The sequence below is a fragment of the Aquarana catesbeiana genome, linkage group LG08 (assembly GCF_042186555.1).
Source record: "Aquarana catesbeiana isolate 2022-GZ linkage group LG08, ASM4218655v1, whole genome shotgun sequence".
Lineage (NCBI taxonomy): Eukaryota > Metazoa > Chordata > Amphibia > Anura > Ranidae > Aquarana > Aquarana catesbeiana.
In genome coordinates, this window is record NC_133331.1 from 138,522,550 (window position 1) to 138,546,678 (window position 24,129).

General features: G+C 43.1%; 1 protein-coding gene across 2 annotated transcripts in view; it reads right to left on the minus strand.

Moving 5' to 3' along the window:
* HERC4 (HECT and RLD domain containing E3 ubiquitin protein ligase 4) overlaps positions 1-24,129 on the minus strand; it is a 100,306-nt gene that overhangs the window by 69,744 nt on the left and 6,433 nt on the right. For both annotated transcript variants that reach the window (XM_073596442.1, XM_073596443.1), the window contains exons 3-7: positions 22,430-22,589; positions 7,244-7,320; positions 5,221-5,442; positions 1,579-1,670; positions 1,323-1,453 (exon numbers count right to left, since the gene is read on the minus strand). In XM_073596442.1, coding sequence (XP_073452543.1) covers positions 1,323-1,453; positions 1,579-1,670; positions 5,221-5,442; positions 7,244-7,320; positions 22,430-22,589 — 682 coding nt within the window. The remainder of the gene's footprint in view (positions 1-1,322; positions 1,454-1,578; positions 1,671-5,220; positions 5,443-7,243; positions 7,321-22,429; positions 22,590-24,129) is intronic.

Consider the following 24,129-nt stretch of genomic DNA (forward strand, 5'->3'; position numbering starts at 1 on the left):
GGAGAACAGGGACGGACAGCGTTGCTGTGCGAACTGCGGCCAGTTTAGGTGTGAAACCGAGCCTGAAACAAAAAATAGGTAATAGAAGACCCAAGACTGCTAAGCAGTTAAAATCCTAAATCCTAAATCAGGCAAGAATGGAAAACCATTCCTCTCCCAAAACTCCAGCAACCGGCCTCCTCAGGTCCCAGGTGTTTACAGTGTTAAAAGAAGAGAGGATGCTGCACCGTGGTAAACATGGCCCTGTCCCAACTTTTTTTGAGACGTGTTGCTGCCATCAAATTTCAAAATTTCCTTTTTTTTTTTTTTTTTTTTTTAAATGGTACATTTTTTAAATTTAAACATTTGATATGTTTTCTATTGTAAATAAAATATGGGTTTATGAGATTTGCAAATTATTACATTGTAGATTTTACACAGCACCCCAAATTATTTGGAATTGGTTTTGTGGAATGACCTACAAAGGAACATCGACAAGATATTTGTTTTCAAATAAAAAAAAAATCTTAATTTTAATAAACTGTGTTCTTGCACAGAGGAAAAGGTTAAAATAAACTATACCAGATGAAATGAATTGCAGAAAGATTAGTACACTAGTCCAGCTAGACAAAATATTTAAAGCTATGAAATCTAAATCTGACCAGAGTCTAATAAAATTTGTTTGACATTATGTAACTGGACTTCCACAATAATAATATCTGCTCTGTCTCACCATGTGTATGAATGGGAGGGTGCACAGGTACAGTTGACAGGTGAAGGTTATGTTTGTTAGGCTGTCTATAATAATTTACTGTAATTAACTGAAGCTTTAGGCTGCATTCACACCAGAGCATTTTCTGCTCATAAAACGCCCGAAAAACGTCCAACAAGCAAAATCCCATACATTTCAATGGCACCTGTTCACATCTGAGCGTTTTGTCACCTGACGCAAAACGCCTGAAAAACATCCTAAGCTCAAAAAAGAACATGAGCTTCTTTGGGGCATATTACAGGCGTTTTTTTTTCTGCCTTTTACATTGGTGACCTGAACAAAATCGCGGCAAAAACGCAGCAAAATCGTAGTAAAAAAAGTGCAACTTTGAAACTCTCAGGTGTGAATGCAGCCTAAATTATTAGCATTTAATTGTTATGCCATGATGTATACAACATGTAAATTATGAGAAGACAGTCTGCTGTTGTATGTTCTTTAAAACATAAAAGTTTAAAAAAAAAACAAACAAAAAAAAAAAAAAGACACAGTACCTTTACAATCTTTTATCTTTATAAAGTAAATCTAATCAAGTGGTTCAAAGCAGTCATATTACTGGTTTGGAAGTAATTACCTGCCACATGCGATCTGTGTGACAATGCTACCCATGAGCTCAAACACCTTCCTGGGGTTGATTTCATGATTTGTAGAATTGTGGCCTAGTTGCCCATATCCTCCAGCTCCAAAGGTGAACACGCCTCCCTCCTGTTCAAAAGAATCAATCATTTACTACCTATGACCAATATGAAAGAACAGATTTTACAAAGACGACGTCAGTTTCTCTTTTTATACCTTTATTACAGACATAATTATCTTGTTGATTATCGTACCTTAGTAAGTGCAGCAGTGTGATCTTCTCCACAGCAGATATGTACAATCTTCTGAGAGCGCAGTGACTTGAGAAGACATGGAACATATCTGTCTGCAGGAAAAAGACATTTATAATTCACCAAAAATCAGTTATAAAATGAATTGAATTCAATCACAATTACAGGATACGTGAGTAAGTTTGTGTACAAACTAAGGTCCATTGGCATGGACCATAGGGCGAGTACATGGATTAAAAACTGGCTACAGGAGCGAGTTCAGAGGGTGGTGATAAGTGGGGAGTACTCGGATTGGGCCGGTGTGGAAAGTGGGGTTCCCCATAGTTCTGTCCTGGAACCAATCCTATTTAATTTATTCACAACCTGGAAGATGGGATAAGCAGCTCAGTCTCTGCATTTGCAGACGATACTAAGCTAAGCAAGGCAATAACTTCTCTGCAGGATGCGGAAACCTTGCAAGAAGATCTGAAAAAAATTAATGGGGTGGGCGACTACATGGCAAATGAGGGTTAATGTAGAAAAATGTAAAATAATGCATATGGGTGGCAAAAACATGAATGCAATCTATACACTGGGGGGAGAACCTTCGGAGGAATCTAGGATGGAAAAGGACCTGGGGGTCCTAGTAGATGATAGGCTCAGCAATGGCATGCAATGCCAAGCTGCTGCAAGCAAAGCCATCAGAATTTTAGCATGCATTATCCGGTTCAATACAGGGCATTTTCACCCCCTTCCTTCCCAGACCAATTTTTAGTTTTCAGCGCTGTTGCACTTTAAACGACAATTGCGCGGTCGTGCGAGGTTGTACCCAAACAAAATTGACGTCCTTTTTCCCCCCACAAATAGAGCTTTCTTTTGGTGGTATTTGATCACCTCTGCGGTTTTTATTTTTTGCGCTACAAACAAAAGAAGAGCGACAATTTTGAAAAAAAAACACAATATTTTTTACTTTTTGCTATAATAAATATCCCAATTTTTTTAAAAAAAAAAAACAAATTTTTTCCTCAGTTTCGGCCGATACGTATTCTTCTACATATTTTTGGTAAAAAAAAAAAAAAAAAATCGCAATAAGCGTATATTGATTGGTTTGCACAAAAGTTATAGCATCTATAAAATACGGGATAGATTTATGGCATTTTTAAAAAAAATATATTTATTTTTTTTTTTTTACTAGTAATAGCGGCGATCGCAATTTTTTTTCATGACTGCGACATTATGGCGGACACATCGGACACTTTTGACACATTTTTGGGACCATTCACATTTATACAGCGATCAATGCTATAAAATTGCATTGATTACTGTGTAAATGTGACAGGCAGTGAAGGGGTTAACCACTAGGGGGCGGGGAGGGGTTAAATGTGTTTCCTAGGGAATGCTTCTAACTGTAGGGGGAGGGGACGCACAAGGGGAGGAGACCGATCAGTGTTCCTCCGTTCTGGGAACACAGATCGCTCTCCTCTGAGCTGACAGGACGTGGATCTCTGTGTTTACACACAGAGATCCACGGTCCGGCCCGGTTAACGGGCAATCGCGGGTGTCCGGCGGACATCGTGGCCGCCGGGGACACGCACCGGGTCCCGAGCAACGCCCCATAGGCGGCCGGGAACCCGAGGCCGTCATATGACGTCCACCCAGGATGGGAGATCCCATCTGTGAACGTCATATTGGGTAGGGAAGTGGTTAAAAAGGGGATCAACTCCAGAGATAAAACTATAAAATTCTCCCACTCTACAAGACTCTGGTCCAGCCGCACCTGGAATATGCCTACTAGTACTGGGCACCAGTCCTCAGGAAGGATGTACTGGAATTGGAGAGTCCAGAGAAGGGCAACAAAGCTAATTAAGGGACTGGAGGATCTCAGCTATGGGGAAAAACTGCAAGCACTGAACTTATTCTCTCTGGAGATGACGCTTCAGAGGGAATATGATTTCAATGTACAAATACCGTATTGGTGACCCCACAATAGGGATAAAACTCTTCCGCAAAAGCGAATTTAAAAAAGACACAAGGCCATTCACTAAAATGAGAAGAGAAGCGGTTTAACCTTAAACTGCGTAGAGGGTTCTTTACTGTTAGAGTAGTAAGAATGTGGAATTCTCTTCCACAGGCAGTGGTTTCAGCGGGGAGCATCGATAAAGTTAAAAAACTATTAGATAAGCACCTGAGTGACCATAACATACAGGGATATACAATGTAATACTGACATAAAAACACACATACAGAGGTTGGACTTGATAGACTTGTGTCTTTTTTTCAACCTCACCTACTATGTAACTATGTGTACAATTGTGTACAGTGTGTATACGTACACTATTAGACCCATGTAGGGCAATGACTAAAACCCATGGCAACCAATTTGTACAGTAGAAAAGCAAACTATCATAGTTAGGCACACTGTTTTGATTTGCTTTAATTAGACCTTTTAGATGTTGTGGACTTACAAGCAAGCTGATAATAAATATAAGTAAGAGGATGGCCAGGAAGTTGCCACAGCATGCTAGGATTTGTAGTTCCACCACTGGTAAATATTGGGGTTGGTGTACTAAAGTGCAATCACTCCAGAGCTTAGAAAATGAGGTAAAGTTTCACTTTGCAAAGAATACCCGATCACATGCAAGGAAAATAAAAAAACAGCATTTTTGGTTTGTACATGATTGGATGATAGAAATCAGCAGAGCTTCCCCCCAGATCTAGAGAAGCTGCACTTGCAGGGCACAGTATCTTTGCCTTTAGTAAACCAACTCATTGTCTGTTGTGTGTTTATATTCTAAATGTGAATGCAAAAATACAAGGCACATTTTTTAAACAGAAAGTACAAGTCCATGAACTTATGTTTCTGCTGGGTTCACACTGGTGCGAAGGTAAACTTCAGCACTTACATGGTTAGGTAATAAGCAGAACAAAAAAAATGTTGTATGTAACCCCTTATCAGATAAAATTGCTTTGATTTTCTGTTTAACATGCACAGAAAACAGAAAAAAGATGACCTGTAAAGGTTTGCTATGGCTAATAACCCCAACGTTCCTGTAGGTTTCATACATTATTTCAGGAATTTTCAGGTCTACTCCATGTCTTGTGAATGCAAGACATTTTATTAACAGTTGCAAGCCATTATCATTGTTATTCAGACTTTTCATATAATATGTAAATTGTAAAATGTATGTCTTAGTATTCTTATGCCCTGTACACACGATCAGACATTCCAACAACAAAATCCATGTTTTTTTTCAGACGGATGTTGGCTCAAACATGTCTTGCATACACACGGTCACACAAATCTTGTCGGAAATTCTGAATGTCAAGAACGCGGTGACGTACAACATGTACGATGAGCCAAGAAAAATGAAGTTCAATAGCCAGTGCGGCTCTTCTGCTTGATTCCGAGCATGTGTGGAATTTTGTACGTCAGAATTGTGTACACACGATCGGAATTTACAACGGATTTTGTCGTCGGAAAATTTGAGATCCAGATCTCAAATTTTGTGTGACGGAAATTCCGATGGAAAATAGCCGATGGAGCCTAAAAACGGTCGGAATTTCCGTCAACAAGCTCCCATCGAACATTTTCCGGCAGAAAATCCGACCGTGTGTACAGGGCATAAGTATGTAAAATACTGTCTTCGTATAAAAATACAGTCTTACCATTGTCATCGTTCAGACCAAGCTGACCAAATTTGTTCCGCCCCCAGCCAAAAACGGCACCTGAGAGCGTTAGTGCAAAGCTGTGGGCACCTCCAGCAGTAATCTGGTGAAAAGGGATCCCCGATAAAGATTTTAAGGGTCTTGGCGCAGTTACATTCTTCTGTTCATAGCCCAGACCAAGCTGGCCATATCTGTTCGATCCCCAGGCAAAGATTTCACTTTCTGTAGTGCAATAAAACACAATATTTAACAGGCAAATATTTACACAGTTTATCAAAAAAAAAAAAAACATTGAAATTTACAAATTTAAGCTTGGTACACACAGGCCGAATATCGTCCAATTTAACAGAAACCGCCAAACATGCTGGAAAACCAGCATCCGATCAGCACTGGAAGCCAATGGCTGCGAACGCTGACTGGTGTGTTCTGGCAGGGGGAGTGGACGTAAAAATTCTTTACATGGACTCAGCCCCTACTCCCTTTATATTATCCCCTATCCCCCAGGCAGCTTATTGAAGTCTATTAGGACGCAGTGGCTGCACGGACACAGTTGCTCACCCTAATGTGACAAGCATGCAGGTGAGCCGTACTAAATGCAGACTAAGCAGCTTGTTCACGGTATATGGGCCCCAGAGCCCATGTGACTGAGGCATCAAGGCTTGTTTAACCCATATGCAATTAAATGCATTTTTAAACATGTTATGAACATGCAAGAAAAACTGATGTATTACAATGAGCCTAGTTCACACCATTGTGGTGCTTTCACATGCATTTAAAAAAAGTACAGCATGCTGCATTTTTTTTTGCATCAGAATGTACATGAGCACACTGCCAAGGCATGTAAATGCAACTCAGTGAAGTATCCATAGGGACGAGTTTACGTTTGTATGTATATACTTCTCCCATATATGGTTTCAACCACGGTACATATTTATTCATGTTTTGTTGTAGACCCAAGTGCACCTGCCCCCGAAGAGTCCAATTTTATATACATGAAACGTGTCGGGCTTACTGAATGCATCTACTCTGTAGATCTATTGATTTTAATATACTGCATGTACTAGATTTCTGTGATCTTAATTTGTTTCCACATGGAAGATCTTACCATTTACCATACTATGGGCCTGCCATGCTGCATTACTGTTTTCACCATACATGGTTTTTAACATGTGATTTCATATTTACTCATTGCATTTATGTTATGCTGTGATGCTTTTTGACAATAAAAGGTATCCTTTTCAAGACCGACTTATCATTTAGCAACTCCCACCCACCTCATTCAAAGTCCCGAAAATCCACCCGTTTTGCAACTCGGTGAAGAAAAACATTAAATTACACCCCCCTCAAAATAAATAAATAAATAAAAAAAAAAAACAAAAACACACAATGCAAATGCATCACAAACACATGTAAAATTTGCATGTGGAACCGCACATTAAACATATGGAGCCCCTAACCATTGTAGTGTAAAGTTTCTGGTGAATATTAAGAAAACTAACCAATACGTTATGTATTCAATAAGAAAAGATCATAAAATGTATTTTTAAATGCAACTAGACTACCTGAATTTAAACTTGATATCAGCCGATTTTAATCCCCTGTACAGTACAACTCAGACAGAGAAACAGATGGCTAATCAGGTACACTGCATACATGTGCTGGCAAGGAGAATCTTATCAGTCTGCTGCTGCTCCTTCACTGACTACTTGCGGGCTGGATGTAAGGAGGCGACTAAAGTAGAAAGTGTAGTAGTAGCCTAAACTTTGTCTAGTTTTAGTTTGTATGGGGAAGGTTTAGACCCTCTGTCAGGCCATCAATAAATATTGCCAGACTCTAAACATTCCTTGCCACCCCAAATTGGAAAAAGTTTTGACTACAGATACAATTTAACATGCTAACTGTAGCTGGACAAATATCATTGGACATAAACACAACACAATGGCTTGTAGTGGTGTGTTGATGAAGAAGAAACTGAAATTATCATTGGACATTGTAAATGACAGGGAATATTGTAACTTATTACCTCTAGAGAGGGCCATTGAGTGATGGTACCCACATGTCACCTGCACAATCTGGACTTCAGACAAACTCTTTATATTTCTGGAAGAAACAAAAATGAATTCAGACACAAATTTGGCAAAATTTAAACTGTCAATAAAGTCCAACTCCGGGATCCACTGGGCTATTGGCCCTGCATTAATCTTGAGGACATGAGAACCTTAAATCAGTGGAGCACGGGGCTTTGTTATCGAGGAGTCGATAAGTACATCTTCTTTTCTATGCCTCCTAGCCTAAAACAAACAGTTAACCCTTGCAGTGTGGGCGCAGAACCCACCACGAGGGAGAAAGTTTCCCAGAGTTGACTTTAAGTACTTTAATCCACTGTACTCCAACAATTTTAAGTAATTGTTGCTGAATTAAAGTCTTACAAAACACCAAGTTGTAGGCCCCCATTCACACCTGAGTGTTTTTCGGCTTGTTCCCTACGCTTTGGAATGCTGAAATAGTGTCCATTCTTTCTAAATCCGATTCTTTTTGTTCCCGGAACACGTCCGAGTCAGGCTGATCGCTGCTCAGCCATTCACAGGGAGCTTAGTATTTTTTGTATCAATGAATACAAGGCTTCCTCCTAACAGCTGAAATGAAGATTGTTACGTTATCTGCCCATCTGCCTCTCCACCTCAACAATATCCTGTGAATGGCTGACTATTTTGTTCTGGCAGCAGATTAGAAGACCCCATACCACTGCCAGAACACAGCAATGTATAGCGTATGTAGTCGATGCTACATCCAGCTTATACATATCTGACAGCAGCCACATGTGTTAGTAGAGGAAATGGTTTGTTTAGACTAGCTTGACCCATCAAAACTATTTGAAGTGATAGCAAAGCTGGAGTTAGACTTCAAATTTATGCAGGATTCTGGTAGCAAGATCCCGTATAAAAAGTGGTCTGCATCTGAACCCATACAGACATAAACGCACTTGAGTTCATATTGATTGAGATGCATATATTCTGTGCTTGTACTGCCACTGCTGATTACACCGACATGCATGCAGTTGCATCACAGAAGAACTTTGGTCCTCAGGCAGAAAAGAATGCATTTGGTACAAGAGGAATCAGAGGGCCCTGCTTGTTAGAGCTTACAATCTAAAATTTATAAATTAGTGTAATTGAATCGTGAACACAGAATTTTCTTGTTTTGGTTTATGCAGCTAAATGCTATGAACCAAGGCAAGGAATGCCTTAAAGCGGGGGTCCACCTATCTATCGTTTTTTTTTTTTTGAGTTCATTCACAAACTTTTCTTCTCAGCATTACATACTCACATATTGTGTGTAATATGTCCACCTGTGTCAGATTTCGTCGGAAAGAATAACTTATATTATTCACTGCAGGCAGTTTCCATCTTCATTGTGGGCATTTGAAGCCCACAAGTATTTATTTCCTGGATATGGTGAATGCTGTGTTCCCGCACATGCTCAGTGGCATCCTGGGAAGCCTGAGACTAGCTCCCAGGAGTCTGGGAGAGGCTAGAAACATGCCTACTCCCACGGGAGGAGAACCAGGAAGTGCAAAGAAGAATAGAAAAATAAAAGGTAATTGCGGCGATTTAAATTTTTTTAAACGGCATGTCAGCATCTAGGCAACGAAGAGAATACATACAGATATTGTTCAAAATTTGGGTGGAACCCCGCTTTAAGGCAAAAAATGTTTAGGCATTAGAACCATTTTAACAATCCAAAAGGAAGCGAATAAGAGAAATTCATTGTTAAATTTTTATATAACACAGTTACATAGTTACATAGTAGGTGAGGTTGAAAAAGACACAACTCCATCCCACGTGTGTGATTATATGTCAGTATTACATTGTATATCCCTGTATGTTGCGATCGTTCAGGTGCTTATCTAATAGTTTCTTGAAACTATCGATGCTCCCCACTGAAACCACCGCCTGTGGAAGGGAATTCCACATCCTTGCCTCTCTTATGCCCCGTACACACGGTCGGACTTTGTTCGGACATTCCGACAACAAAATCCTAGGATTTTTTCCGGCGGATGTTGGCTCAAACTTGTTTTGCCTACACACGGTCGCACAAAGTTGTCGGAATTTCCGATCGACAACCACGCGGTCACGTACACCACGTACAACGAGACTAGAAAAGGCCGGTTCAGAACCAAGCGTGGCACCCTTTGGGCTCCTTTTGCTAATCTCGTGTTAGTAAAAGTTTGGTGAGAGACGATTCGCGCTTTTTCAGACTCGTGGCTTTCAGATCGTTTTCTGCAGTTCAGTTTGTGCTTGTGGGTTTGTATCTGCTCTTCAGTGCGTGCAAGCAAGTTCCGCGTGACTTTAGGTAGTCATTGTATTCTTGTTCGTTCGTTACTGGTTTTCAGGTCGCTCTTCACAGGCCTTGCTGTTCTTCAGTGCGTTCTGTTACTTCGTTCTGAGCAGCCGACCGTTTTCTAGCCATGTTTCGTATGCGTACTCCTCGTACAGTTCGTGCTGTGCGGGGGCTTGGTGTTGGGGTCCTGACCTTGACACAAGTCCAGTCCATGAACAGGGTGGGGAGGAGTTCATGGACCAAGAATTGGTTGCTTCAGCGTGACCAGTTCTGTCATATGCCTTTGCTCCGTGAGATCCGTGAGAATAATCCTGATGATTTCAGGAACTTTCTCAGGATGATGGACCCCATATTTCACCGTTTGTTGGCTTCGCTGACCCCTTATATCAGCAGGCAGGATACCTGCATGAGGCAAGCCATCACTCCAGAGCAGAGGCTCGTCGTTACCCTGCGGTATTTGGCCACAGGGAGAAGTCTGCAGGACCTCAAGTTCTCGACAGGCATCTCCCCCCAGGCTCTTCTTTGTGGACATTTACTGCTTGTGTTTTTTTGAGCTGACCCTGACAGAAATGTGTGGAGTCCAGAAAATGTCGTGATTGTGTAACCTTATACAAAGCACTGTTGGCTGTTATTTACTAAATGCAAAGACACTTTTCACTACAAGTGCACTTGCAACTGCACTGAAACTGCACTTGTAGTGCAAAGTGGATTTGCCCTTAGGAAATTACCCCCATTTTCTCATAAAACAACAATTACATCACCCCAAAAGTGTTGTAGCGTTGAGACAATAATCCACACATTCTTGATGAACAATCTTTTTAATACCTGCACAATCACATGTACATTTACCAAAGGTTTTTCTGACAAACCGACATGTTTGTTGTATAACAATTTTTGTGGTGTCATTATCCAAAATCAAATGTGCATTTTATAGAAAACAGGCCTGTGTAAAACCAACAAGAAAGACACAAATCTTGATCTTACAAAGTTCACATTTGGTAGAACTGGAAGGCAATATCAGACATCAGTATTTAGGAACTGTGTTTGATATTGCGTTCAGATGGGGGAAAATCACCCCTGGAAAAGCCAAATTTGGAAGATGCACACAAATTTCACAATGTCAACATGTGCTATTTGCCATCAGGGGGGATCAAGGGACGTGTTTTGGGGGAGAAAGCCCTTCCTCACCGCTACTTTATTATTGAGGAAGGGGTTGCACCCCCAAAACGCGTCCATTGATCTCCCGTGATGGCAGATAGCACATGTTGGCACACTGTGTGCATCCTCCAAATTTGGCTTTGGGAAAAATCACAAAAACATTTCGCAGACAAAAGAAGAAAGTGATTTGGAGGGGTTTTAAACTCGCCCCAAAACATCAATGATGTTTTTATATTTTGGAATAACATCATTGATGTTTTGCTTGATGTTTTCCAATTGTAAATACAAACCATGATCTCCCCGATCAGGATCTGGGCACTTTCGGATGTGAAAGGATCTTCATCCACAACCTCATGATCACCTAAAAAGAGAGGAACCCAAAATAAATTAGGTATCCAAAAAAATGCCGCCATCCATCTCTTATCGGAGCCTGTGGTCGCAGACACTCACCTGCTGTGGTGACTAGTTCCACCACGTCTTCTTCCTCCTGCTCATCTTGTGTTGGGTAGATTTTCCCTTCTTCCAGAGGTGGGGGGTCTCTGGTCTCCTCAGGTTGAGGGGTGTCCTCTGAGTCTTTTCTCCCCTATGTAAAACAAAAAAGGTATACTTAGCACACAGATATTTGATGGCAGAACTATAAAGATGAAACATTGCTTGGAAGTGGGGTACAATTATCTATTTTAGCCGAGTTCCAAGATGTAGCTTTTTTAGTGTCCTTTGTCAACCTGCAATACTTTACCTGTTTAGTACAAGCTTCACAGATGGAGACCCCCCCTATAGTATACACTGGAGCACCTGTGTGCCCCCCCCTAATAAAAATGGTGTTCTTGTGTCCCACACTAGTGCTCCAGTGTCCAGATGTGAAAACAGCTGCTCAGTGTCCTCTCCTTACACACAATCTAGTTTGCATTTCATTCTAGTAACAAAGCCATCTACATAACCCAATTCTTTGAAGCCAAGTATAGGGCGTCAAAATGGTGGCCAAATGCATATGGGCTAAACAATGGTATTTTATAGTCCGAAATAAAAATGTGTGATCCGAACGAATAATGTGCCCATGAACATGAAAGTTGCCATTTTAAACTGTACAACAGTTCCTAAAAGCACATGGAGCAGCACGAACGTAATAAACACAAAAAGAATAGGAACACAGCACAACTACTTACTTTTTTGCAGCACTCTCCGGATCTTTCTGTACTGCTCATGTTCTCGTAATTTCAGGTCCGACCACCGCTTCCTGAGCTGATCTTTCGATCTTCGTACCCCGAATTTCCGGTGAAGACTCCTGACCACTTTCGCCATGATCTTGGCCTTTCGGACATTGGGGTTGGGGTAAGGCCCATACTTTCCATCATAGTCGGCCTTCTTCAGGATGTCCACCATCTCCAACATCTCCCCAAAGGACATATTTGAGTCCTTCAATCTCCTTCTGGATCGGGACGTTTCATGCTCCGGCCTTTCCTCCTCCTCCTCCTCGTTGCTACAATTAGCACGATCCTGCTGTCTATCCGCCATGTGCTCTTCCCCCACTGCGCCGAATAAAAAGGGGCGGGGAATAGACTAGAAAGAACGTCAGGGGCGGGCGGAGTTATATGCATGCACAGTGTGTATAAATCGTAACACGCGCGCGTCTTACGTACGATCTGTGAGCGGAGGAAGGAGCATCGGAGACGCCGATCGTGATAACGAAGGTAGGATCTAAACTTGCGCCTATACTGCTTAGAAATGGAAGCCTATATTGTAACAAGATTAGGGGAGTTTGGCCTGTCATTAGGGTTTGTCTTGTGTTGTGTCTTGCAGAGAAAATGGATGGGTTCAACGACCACAATTTCCTGCCCCTGTTCATAGATAAGTACAGGGAGCTGCCCTGTCTGTGGCAAGTGAGACACCCCCACTATAACCACAAACAGAAGAGGCAGGCAGCACTGGAGAAACTGCTGGAGTTGGTGAAGCCGGTGGTCCCCACAGCAACCATCCCTTATTTAAAAGCTAAAATTGGTGGCCTGAGGAGCACTTATCTTAGGGAGCGCAAGAAGGTCACAGATTCCCAGAGATCCGGAGCTGCAGCAGATGACATTTATGTCCCCAGGCTGTGGTACTATGAGAGACTGCGATTTCTGTCAGACCACACTGAAGTCAGGGAATCCCTCTCTACTCTTCCTTCCACTCTTCCTTCCATACCAGCTGAGGCTTCTGATGTCCAACCTGGGACTTCCAGCCAGGAAGAAGTGGAGGAGCCCAGCTGGAGTCAGGTATAGCATTCTTCTACAGATTTCTGGGCAATAAATAAATGATGTTTACTAGATGTTATTATTGATCATTAATTGAAAGTGTTTTACATATCAATAGACAGTAGTGGGCACCCAAAATTGGGACAAGAATGAAAAATGCTGGGCTCAGAAGGATAGTCTGTTATATTTGTTAACATTCAATTTGCAGCAGTCAGGAGGTGAAAATTGTGTGTGATTGATGGAAAAAATACTAAAACTATGTCCCTTTTTCATACACAGGAAGACCTCAGCCAGGAGGAGGTTGTGGAATGTGGCAGTCAGGAGGAGGCGGGGATTAGTGGCAGCCAGGAGGAGGCAGGGATTAGTGTCAGCCAGGAGGAGGCGGGGATTAGTGTCAGCCAGGAGGAGGCGGGGCTAAGTGTCAGCCAAGAGAAGCCTGGGACAAGTCGCAGCCTGACTGAGTCTCAGGTTCCTCCCCTCCACCTGCCATACAAAAGGGCCAGGAAGGCCACTCCCAGTCCTGTGCAGGATTCAGCATACAGGCTGATCCAGGAGGCTTCTGCGTCCCTCAGAGCCTTCCCCAGTCCTGCAGAGGCCTTTGCCTGCATGGCTGCCACCAAATTGCAGGGCATGCAGGAGGGCCAACGCAAGCTCTCTGAGGACCCGATTTATAAAGTCCTACGTAAGGGGGAGAGTGGGGAACTGACACCCAAGACGGATGTCATTGAGATCGACGATCCTCCTCCTCCTCCTGCTGCCACAACTCCACCACCAGAGCCACCACGTGGAAGGAGGCGTGGAAAGAAGACCAGAGAGTGATGACCCTGGATTCAGTCTGGTCTGACAGAAGATGCAGTCTCTCGTATGACCACAGCCTGGGGACACAGATGTCACCTGCTGCTTTCCGCATCTCTGGGACTTCTGGACCACACTGCCCTCCCTTAGATATGGACTCCTCAGGCCACCAATTTTGCTTTTAAATAATTGATGTCTGCCCTGGGGGTCCAAGGCTTCGCCCACTTCTGCAGTTTCTCCAGCGTTGCCTCCCTCTTTGTTTTTTTATAGTTGTGACCCCTTAATAAAATTTTTTTAGGTAAATTCTACTCTCCTGTGTGTGTTTTCATCCAAAAAGGACAGTTTGTTGGTGACGATTCAGGTACATTTCTAACATAAAATGTGAAATGAACAAGGGACAACAACACGAAACAATCTCCTACAGATTAAATAGAACAACATATCAATGGTGTTGTGGGAACTTGTCACAAAAAACACACAAACATTTTCGGGAGTACAAATCAAAATCACCAAAAAAAAAAAAAAAAGAAGAGAAACACAAAAAAAGATTCTACATTAAAGGCAAAAAAAAAAAATATACAAAAATATGTTGTCAGATGTGAGAAATCAAAATATATTGAGGGAATCCCGATAAATAGTAACGAAAGAAGTTTGTGAGAAGTGTGTGTGAATATGAGCATCATAACTACTTAATTCTTGTCACATTATAAAGAAGAAGAGAGTGCGCTGTATTAAACAATTTTTAACATTGCAGCGTGACGAAAGTGCTGTATCCATTGCGAACGCTAAGTTTACCAGAACGAGCTGTCCCGTCTCGGAATTTCTTCTGAGCATGCGTGGCACTTTGTGCGTCGGAACAGGCCACACACGGTCGGAATTGACGCGATCGGATTTTGTTGTCGGAAAATTTTATCTCCTGCTCTCCAACTTTGTGTGTCGGAAAATCCGATGGAAAATGTCCGATGGCGCCCACACACGGTCGGAATTTCCGACAACACGCTCCGATCGGACATTTTCCATCGGAAAATCCGACCGTGTGTACGGGGCATTACAGTAAAGAACCTTCTACGTAGTTCAAGGTTAAACCTCTTTTCTTCTAATTTTAATGAGTGCCCACGTGTCTTGTTAAACTCCCTTCTGCGAAAAAGTTTTATCCCTATTATGGGGTCACCAGTATGGTATTTGTATGTTAAAATCCTATCCCATCTCAAGCGTCTCTTCTCCAGAGAAAATAAGTTTGCAACCATTCCTCATAACTAATATCCTCCAGACCTTTTATTAGCTTTATTGCCCTTCTTTGTACTTGCTCCATTTCCAGTAAATCCTTCCTGAGGACTGGTGCCCAGAACTGGACAGCATACTCTAGGTGCGGCCGGGATAGAGTCTTGTAGAGCGGGAGAATTATTGTTTTATCTCTGGAGTTGATCCCCATTTTAATGCATGCCAATATTCCGTTCGCTTCGTTAGCAGCAGCTTGGCATTGCATGCCATTGCTGAGCCTATCATCTACTAGGAACCCCCAGTCCTTTTCCATCCTAGATTCCCCCAGAGATCCTCCCCCCATGTATAGATTGCATTCATATTTTTGCCACCCAAAAGCATTATTTTACAATTTTCTACATTGAACCTCATTTGCCGTGTAGTTGCCAACCCCATTAATTTGTTTAGCTTAGGCTTAAGCTTAGTATCGTCTGCAAATACAGAGATTGAACTGTTTATCCCATCCTCCAGGTCGTTTATGAACAAAATAAATAGGATTGTTCCCAGCACAGAACCCTGTGGGACCCCACTACCCACCCCTGACCATTCCGAGTACTCCTCATTTATCACAACCCTCTGAACTCGCCCTTGTAGCCAGTTTTCAATCCATGTACTCACCCTATGGTCCATGCCAACAGACCTTATTTTGTACAGTAAACGTTTATGGGGAACTGTGTCAAATGCTTTTGCACAATCCAGATAAAACACGTCTACGGGCCTTCCTTTATCTAGATGGCAACTCACCTCCTCATAGAAGGTTAATAGATTGGTTTGGCAAGAACGATTCTTCATGAATCCATGCTGATTACTGCTAATGATACTGTTCTTATTACTAAAATCTTGTATACAGTCCCTTATCATCCCCTCCAGGAGTTTACATACTATTGATGTTAGGCTAACTGGTCTGTAATTCCCAGGGATGCATTGTGGGCCCTTTTTAAATATTGGTGCTACATTGGCTTTTCTCCAATCAGCTGGTACCATTCCAGTCAGTAGACTGTCAGTAAAAATTAGGAACAATGGTCTGGCAATTACTTGACTGAGTTCCCCAAGTACCCTCGGGTGCAGGCCATCTGGTTCCGGTGATTTATTAATGTTAAGTTTCCCAAGTCTAATTTTAATTCTGTCCTCTGTTAACCATGGAGGTGCTTCCTGTGATGTGTCATGAGGATAAACACTGCAGTTTTGGTTACTGAAGACCCTTCCCGATTCCCTCGTGAAGACTGAGGAGAAGAATAAATTCAAAACCTTTGCTATCTCCCCATCCTTTATAACCAGATGCCCTTCCTCATTGTGTATGGGGCCAATATGGTCTGTCCTCCCTTTTTTACTGTTTACATACTTAAAGAATTTCTTGGGATTTTTTTTTGCTCTCCTCCGCTATGTGTCTTTCATGTTCTATCTTAGCCGTCCTTATTGCACCCTTATATTTCTTGTTGCATTCTTTATAAAGTCTGAATGCTGATGATGATCTCTCAACCTTGTATTTTTTTAAGGCTTTCTCCTTTGCTTTTATATGCATTTTAACATTGGAGTTAAGCCATCCAGGATTTTTTTCCACTCTTTTAAATTTATTACCCAATGGGATGCATTGGCTAATGCCCTTATTTAATGCTCTTAAAGCAAACCCATCTCTCCTCTCTCCTGTTCTTTGTTCCTAAGATTTTATCCCAATTTATGCCTGTGACGACACCCCGAGTACGAAATGGGTTAAAGTCGTTTAGGACATTCCACACCCAAACACAAAGTCAGCTACCGAACACTTCCATCAGCCAAACCAGGAACCCATACAAATAATTCTCCTCCAAATAGGAGACAAGATGCTCTGTCTTAAGGGTCAAGCAGGAATCAACTCATTTATTATCACACATGGACAAAACAGATAAAATAACAGAGACTCTTTCCCCCCCCCCACCCTTGGAAAACAGGGCGGGTTAAACTGTCCAACGGCAATAGACACACCGGTCAGGTGTGTTCAAACTTCTCGTCAGTAAACAGTCTTATCAGCAGGAGGCTGCTGGAAGAATCCCCCTGCCTCCATAGAGATAAAAATCCCATGATCCAAGGCAGACAGACACAATAGAACATTGGAATACAGCCCCACCCAAACTAGCACAGCAAATAGTACACAACACAATGAGACAGCACACATTATATATACAGCATTGAGTCCGATTAGTACAGATCAGACTGTATTTCTCATTCACCTCACAAAGTATTGTTCCCTTAAAATCCAGGGCCCATAATCAAAAGGCAAGAGGCCTGCATTCAGTCCTCTCCAAAAGCCTGTGTCCTGGCTAGGTCTGTCACAATGTCTTCTAGCAAGGCTCGTAGTTTAGGGAAGTTGGCTCTTTTGAAATTCAGTGTCTTTGTATTCACCTTACGTTTCCTATTTGCGTGACTTGCACCCATCTTGTCCGCCAGGCTCCTGACATTGGTGAACATGCCACATAGTTTAGACCGGTCACATATTGTCCTCTTATTGGGTGTTCCGAGACTGCAATTAGGGCTTGCTACTATACTTACCTTGGGTTTATGTGCTTTGGTCAACCTACCACTAAATGCCCCCAATACTACCCTCTGGAATAAGTTCCGCGTTGACTTTCTCTACATACACCGTTTAAGCTCCTGCTGAAACTGAAACCGAAAATTCAGGATGCGCTTGGCTGAAAACCGACATGGACAGTTTTTAAAAAAAAAGAATTGAAATTTAATTAGCCATTGTTAACTCTTCCCTGTGAAGACCAGAAGTTCAGTAAAGCAGCACTGATACAGCAGAGGCCAGTCGCATTGAACGTCGTAACTGCAAGTCCCGGGGCAAAAAATTTAACAAATTTACTGGGGAATTATTTTTTTTTTTGCTTAATGTGTTAAGGTAATAAAAAAAAAAATTAAAAAAAGTGAGGGAATAACATACACATAAGCAGCAGTGAAAGGAAACGCAGAAGGGTTTCCCCACCCCGTGACTGCTGGAAGATATCAGAAAATACTAAATGCCTGAGCTATTAAAATAGCCTCAGACAGTGGGATTCCATAGCCAGCAGCACAGACACACTCCAGCAGTGCAGAAAATATTTCCAGTAGAGTGCAAAGACTCAAGTGTTAAATCCTCAACTTCCTTTTTAGACTGCAAACCTTAATAGCAAAACAGAACCATGTTAGTATTGGAGAGATGCACTCTGTTCCAAATTTCTCAAATTCAATGAAAAATGCACCTCTGCATTGACTATTGAATGCCAACACGAAGTCTTAGTAAAGAACTAAGACTACTCCTTCCAGCAAAACAACACACAAGACAGGAATGAAGAACTAAGACTACTCCTTCCAGCAAAACAACACACAAGACAGAGGAATGTATGAGCTGTGTACAATATAGTCATCTGATATTGTGGTTCAGCTTGGCAGCAGAGGAGGGTGCAGGAAAGTGAGACCCATTTAAAATTATTATGGTCGTAAATTAAAATGTATTTATACCCCTAGCTCCTGCTGAAGGTGTATGGATGGGGAATGCACATATCTGGTGGGAATGGTGTGTTATTTACCCCTTTTTCATTACACACAATAGTATGTGCACAGCTAGTGCTGAGGCTTTTCCTGAAGTAGTTCTCATTTCCATGATCCCAGTGTCCATTTCAGGTTAAAAAGATAATCTTGAGACACTGGGGGAGATTTACTAAAACTGGAGCACTCAGAATCTGATGCAGCTCTGCATAGAAACCAATCAGCTTCTAGGTTTTATTGCCAAAGCTTAATTAAACAAGCTGAAGTCAGATGCTGATTGGCTACCATGCACAGCTGCACCAGATTCTGAGTGCTCCAGTTTTAGTAAATCTCCCCAATGTCTCATAGCCCTCTAAGTGCAGACTGATTATAATTTTTATTAAAAGGAGAAGTATAGCCAAAGTTCTTTTGGCTGTACTTTTATGGATCAGAGGAGTGCAGTTTGTTCTGCACTCCTGTGACCCGTTTTCAGCAGAGAGCGTGCTGAAGTCCACTCTCTGCTGACATCACTGTTGGTCCAGGCTACGCGTCATCACGACCATGGAGTCTGGATCCGTCAGATCCCTGGCCGCTGAGAGCCAGGGCCGGCCGCTCCCGCCCCCTCCACAGCTCAGTGCTCCAGTCAGAGCGGGACGGCAGAGCAGAGAGCTGTGATGGACAGTCAGCAGCTCTCTGCTCGGGGAGCTGTTATAACCGAGTGATCGGTGGTGTTCGATCGCTCCGTTCTCAGTGTTAGAGGCGCCAGGGGACAGATGCAGCATCAGACCAATACAATACATCCCCGTAGCAGCTGCCTCTGGAGCCCGCTGGCTTTTTTCAGCTGAGTTTCTCCACCTCAATGATCCAGTGCTGGCTGCTCGCTACCGTCACTTGTAAATACAGAAGGGCTGCTTCTGTATTTACAAGTAACAGCGCTCTCCTCCCGGTGGCCATTTAGAACCCCCCCTGCTCTGCATAACAATTCATCTATCTCTATACGAGAGCAGAGGGGAGAGAGGGCAGGGGATGTACACAGGCAGAAGTTGCTCCAAGAACATGCAGCAAGTTACAACTTCTTTTCTTAGAAGAGGAACTTAGATGTACACAGCTCGCCCCTCAACCCTGCACTCCGTACACAGCTCGCCCCTCAACCCTGCACTCCGTACACAGCTCGCCCCTCAACCCTGCACTCCGTACACAGCTCGCCCCTCAACCCTGCACTCCGTACACAGCTCGCCCCTCAACCCTGCACTCCGTACACAGCTCGCCCCTCAACCCTGCACTCCGTACACAGCTCGCCCCTCAACCCTGCACTCCGTACACAGCTCGCCCCTCAACCCTGCACTCCGTACACAGCTCGCCCCTCAACCCTGCACTCCGTACACAGCTCGCCCCTCAACCCTGCACTCCGTACACAGCTCGCCCCTCAACCCTGCACTCCGTACACAGCTCGCCCCTCAACCCTGCATTCTGTATGTAGCTCACCCCTCCACACTGCTCTACTGCAGGCAACATGACTAGTCATTTATTTCTGGCAGCCTGTCCTCAGGGATACTGCTCCTATTGGGCTCTGTTCCTAGCTGCACTCAGTTAACCTTCAAAAGCTGTATGTGCTTTGCTCTGCTCATTGCTAATAACAAGTTCTAGGAGTTTGTCTATTGGCAAGTCCCCTCACCTCCCCAGTCTATGGTGTGGAGGCAGTGAGAAGATGATGTGCTATGACCTTCAGTAACCAATCAGTGAGCTGTATTGATGTGCTGTGACCTCGAGCAACCAATAAGTGGTAAAGATGCACAGTAACCTCTAGCAACCAATCACTGAGTGGTAATAATGTGCAGTAGCCTCTTGCAACCAGTGAGCATGTAACATCTAGCAACCAGTGAGCGGTAAGGATGTGCAGTAACATCTAGCAACCAATGGGTTAGCAGAAACGATGTGCTGTAACCTCTAGCAGCTAATCGATGTGTCGTAATGTGTGCTGTAACTTCTAGCATCCAGTTAATGAGCAGTAATGATATGCTGCAACCTCTGGCAACCAATCGCAATTGTTGTCTGACCTGACTTTGAGTCTAGCTGCTATTTATTGTATGTCTCAGAGCGGGGGGGGGGGGGGGGGGGGGGCAAAGAACATTTTGCCCAGGGTCCAATCAATACAACCAATATTAAAGATGGCCCTGCCCTGATATTACACACTATGACAAGCCTACCTTTTACCTGCTACATGTGAGTAGCCATTTTATAAGTCTACACTTAGAGGCACTTTCCCCTTCTCTCTTCTGCCTCATAGCCACATGTGTAGCCCTTTCACGTCACTGGAAAACAACAGCTCCAGCACATGTTTTGAAGTGGGTCCAGATTCTTGATGGCATCATGGCAATAGAGACATTAGTAGCCACAGACAGTACTGACCCCAATAAGACCCACACACTTTGGACATGCTGATGGGCTCAGAGACTCAGATGGCCTTCGTACCTTCACTTTACAATGATTGCATAACTATCATTATATTGACTGTACATTGTATCATATCAACTGCATCAGGTTTTCCTTTCTTTGTGAATGCTTCTCTCCCCCCATCTCCCCCACAAGCCCCTTTCTCCCAAAAGAACTTGCTTACAATTCCTTATCCTTTGTCTAATTCTTTTCCTTCCCTGTGGCTGCATTTTTTTCTGGTTCAACCATTTGACATGACCAGTCGTTAAATAACATGATTGCTGATATTATGTTCTCTTGTACAACAGAAATGTTTAATAAAAAGAGATATTTGAATTAAAATGTATTTATAGGCACCCCCCCCCCCCCCCCCCCCCCAAAGAATTCCACCCAGTGTTGTAATGTGGCTGACACAGTAAAAGCTAAGCTCTGGCAGGGATCACATTATCTCAATCAGGATGGACTGTTATACCGACTGATCATGAGGCTCACAATTTGCAGTAGCACTGGCCATGGGGCTATGGTGTTCTCTTTACAGCGAGGTCATGGGCAAGCCTACTAACCTACTACTCCATGTTAAAGCACATTAATGCAAGAGTAAAATGACTGTTGATAATAAGTCGCTGCATTCTTTTGTTCTTTATATTTATAGGCAAACATTTGCTTTTTACATTTTAAAACCGAAAAAGGAATATAAATCGGATTTTCCAGAGCAATAAAGTAGTTTTAAACGCCAGACATGAAATGAAACATGAACAAGCCATATCCCTCTATAGTGTGTACTTTTATCAGTTAAGAGCGCTAAGTGTCATTTCTGTCTGCTGCCCCATTCCTCTGCTGTCAGCATGACTCCCTTATGACAAGTTTTCCTGACACCAGGAGAAAAATGGTGACAGGAGGTATCTCCAGCTGACTGACAGCCTCAGCTCTGTTCCTGCGAGCTGTGTGGAGGGGGTGTCCCTCCTTCCCACCAATCAGCTCTCCTCACTAAGCTCTCCATACTGTAACTTCAGTTCGACATCCCCTTTTTTTCTGACAGCTCAGACAAGCTTTATAAATTCCTGGACTTTGAACAGCTGTAGAGAAGACCACTTATGTATGATTTGTTTCATCTATGTATCACCTGAGACCAGTCACTTCACTGGGTATATGTAAGGGTTTATAACAAATTTAACAAGACCTAAATTTGCCAAACAGTAAGGCTGGGTTCACACTAGTTTCCCAGCATCCAATTCGCACAGTAGGATATTGCAACCAGCTCTCTATGGAGCCGGTTCACATCTCAGCAGCGGCTCCAGTGCGATTTGTCTTGTGCGTCTTTTGGTCCGTTTCAGGTCTGAATTCAGCCAAAAATTCAGGCTAAAAATCGGACCTGAAACAGTGAAGGAGGACACACTGGACTCCTGCTGTGAGCCGCTGCGTGCTCATATGTGAACCCAGCCTAAAACTACATTTGCCAAACAGTTTTTGCTAAAAGTAAAAAACGCAAAATATTAAGAAATACAGGCTACCTTGGTATTCTGATGTATTCCTCTATCACAGATAGACCTAGCTGTCCATCCTTAGCTAGACCCCAAGAAAACACTTGACCTTTGTCATTGAGAGCCAATGTATGTGATTCCCCGCAAGAGACGGCAACAATACTCTGAGCATCGAGGGCTCCAACTTGTTCTGAAAATAAAGAAACAAGAGTCATTATCCCCACCGATGGTCTTTAAAAAATAAATGGATTACTGCTTCAGAGGTTGCTTATATTACTGTTCATAGCAAGTGACATCACGTTGCATCACTAGAACTAGTTCCAAAAAATGTTTTTTTTTTTTTTTAATGCATTCATTTATATATCTGCCTGGAGTCCAGCTTAAATAAGACTGCTGTACAATTTCCTTTTAATGCAATATTAAAGTTGACCTTTTTTCCAAAGCATTATGCATTCTTTGCTTAAACCCCTACTCTGGCATACAGTAAAATGATCCCTTGCAGTGGGGCTGCGCCTGCTTGTTTTGTCTATGGAAGAGGAGAAGAGCCTTTACATACCTGATCCTCCACTCCCCCACGCTCCATTGGTGAACTGTCCCTTAGCATCATTAGATCCAGTGCAGGGCTAGGGACCCTGCATTTGTCTTGATGACGTCAGGATCTTAGACCACTGGAGCATGGGGGAGAAGACCTTGCAGAGACCAGTCTAGCAGTGGGTAGAGGAGTGGAGGATCAGGTAAGTAAATCTACTTTGTTGTGTCCACTAGACTTAAACGGGCAGTTAAGCCCTGCACTGCAGGGACAGCCCACTACAAGGGATAACTGTAAAGTTTCCCGGAGTTGGGCTTTAAGAACATGGCTGCCTGGGAGTTAACATCAAAATCCAGATCTGTGTATAGGCACTGCTATTATCCAGAGAACTGCAAAGGCATTGATAAGAAACTAGATTTATGTATTCCTCTGTGTCGGACACCATTTTTTAAATAACAAACATGTCATACTTACCAGCTCTGTGTAATGGTTTTGCAGAGAGCAGCCCAGATCCTCCTCATCTCGGGTCCCCCGCCAACGCTCCTGACAACTCCCCCTTGACCAGTGCCCCCAATAGCAAGACTCTTGCTATTGCCTTTTTTTTTTCTTTTTTTGGGTTCCGGTGGTATGCCGGCATCGTGATCGACAATGGATTTACATCGGGGGACACAGTTTTTTTATTTTTTAATAAAGGATTTGTCAAAAACTGTCTCTGGGTTTTTCTTCCTTTTTCTGTTACCCCATACTCATTCACATAGGGGCGGGATCTGGGGGTCCCTTGTTAAAGGGGGCTACCAGATTCTGATAAGCCCCCTGCCCGCAGGCCGGCCACGGTTGTGGGGATGAGGCCCTTGCCCCCAAATGCACCCCGCCCTGTTGAGGGCATGTGGCCTGGTATGGTTCAGGGGGGATGCGCTCGCTCCTTGTCGTCGCCCCCCCCCCCTTTCCTGACCTGCTACGCTGCATGCTCGGATAAGGGTCTGGTATGGATTTTGGGGGGGGGGGGGGGGGGGGGAGACCACATGCTGTTTTTTAAAAGAAAAAATAAATTGGCGTGGGCCAAAAGCCTGAAGGGCCTGGTATGGACAGGGGGAGGGGACCCCACAATGTTTTTTTCTCATACTTTTTAATTGTCGCTTTTTTATTTTTTTTTTTATTTTTTTTTTTTTTAAGCGGGGAAGCCCGCTGACAGCTGGTGAGT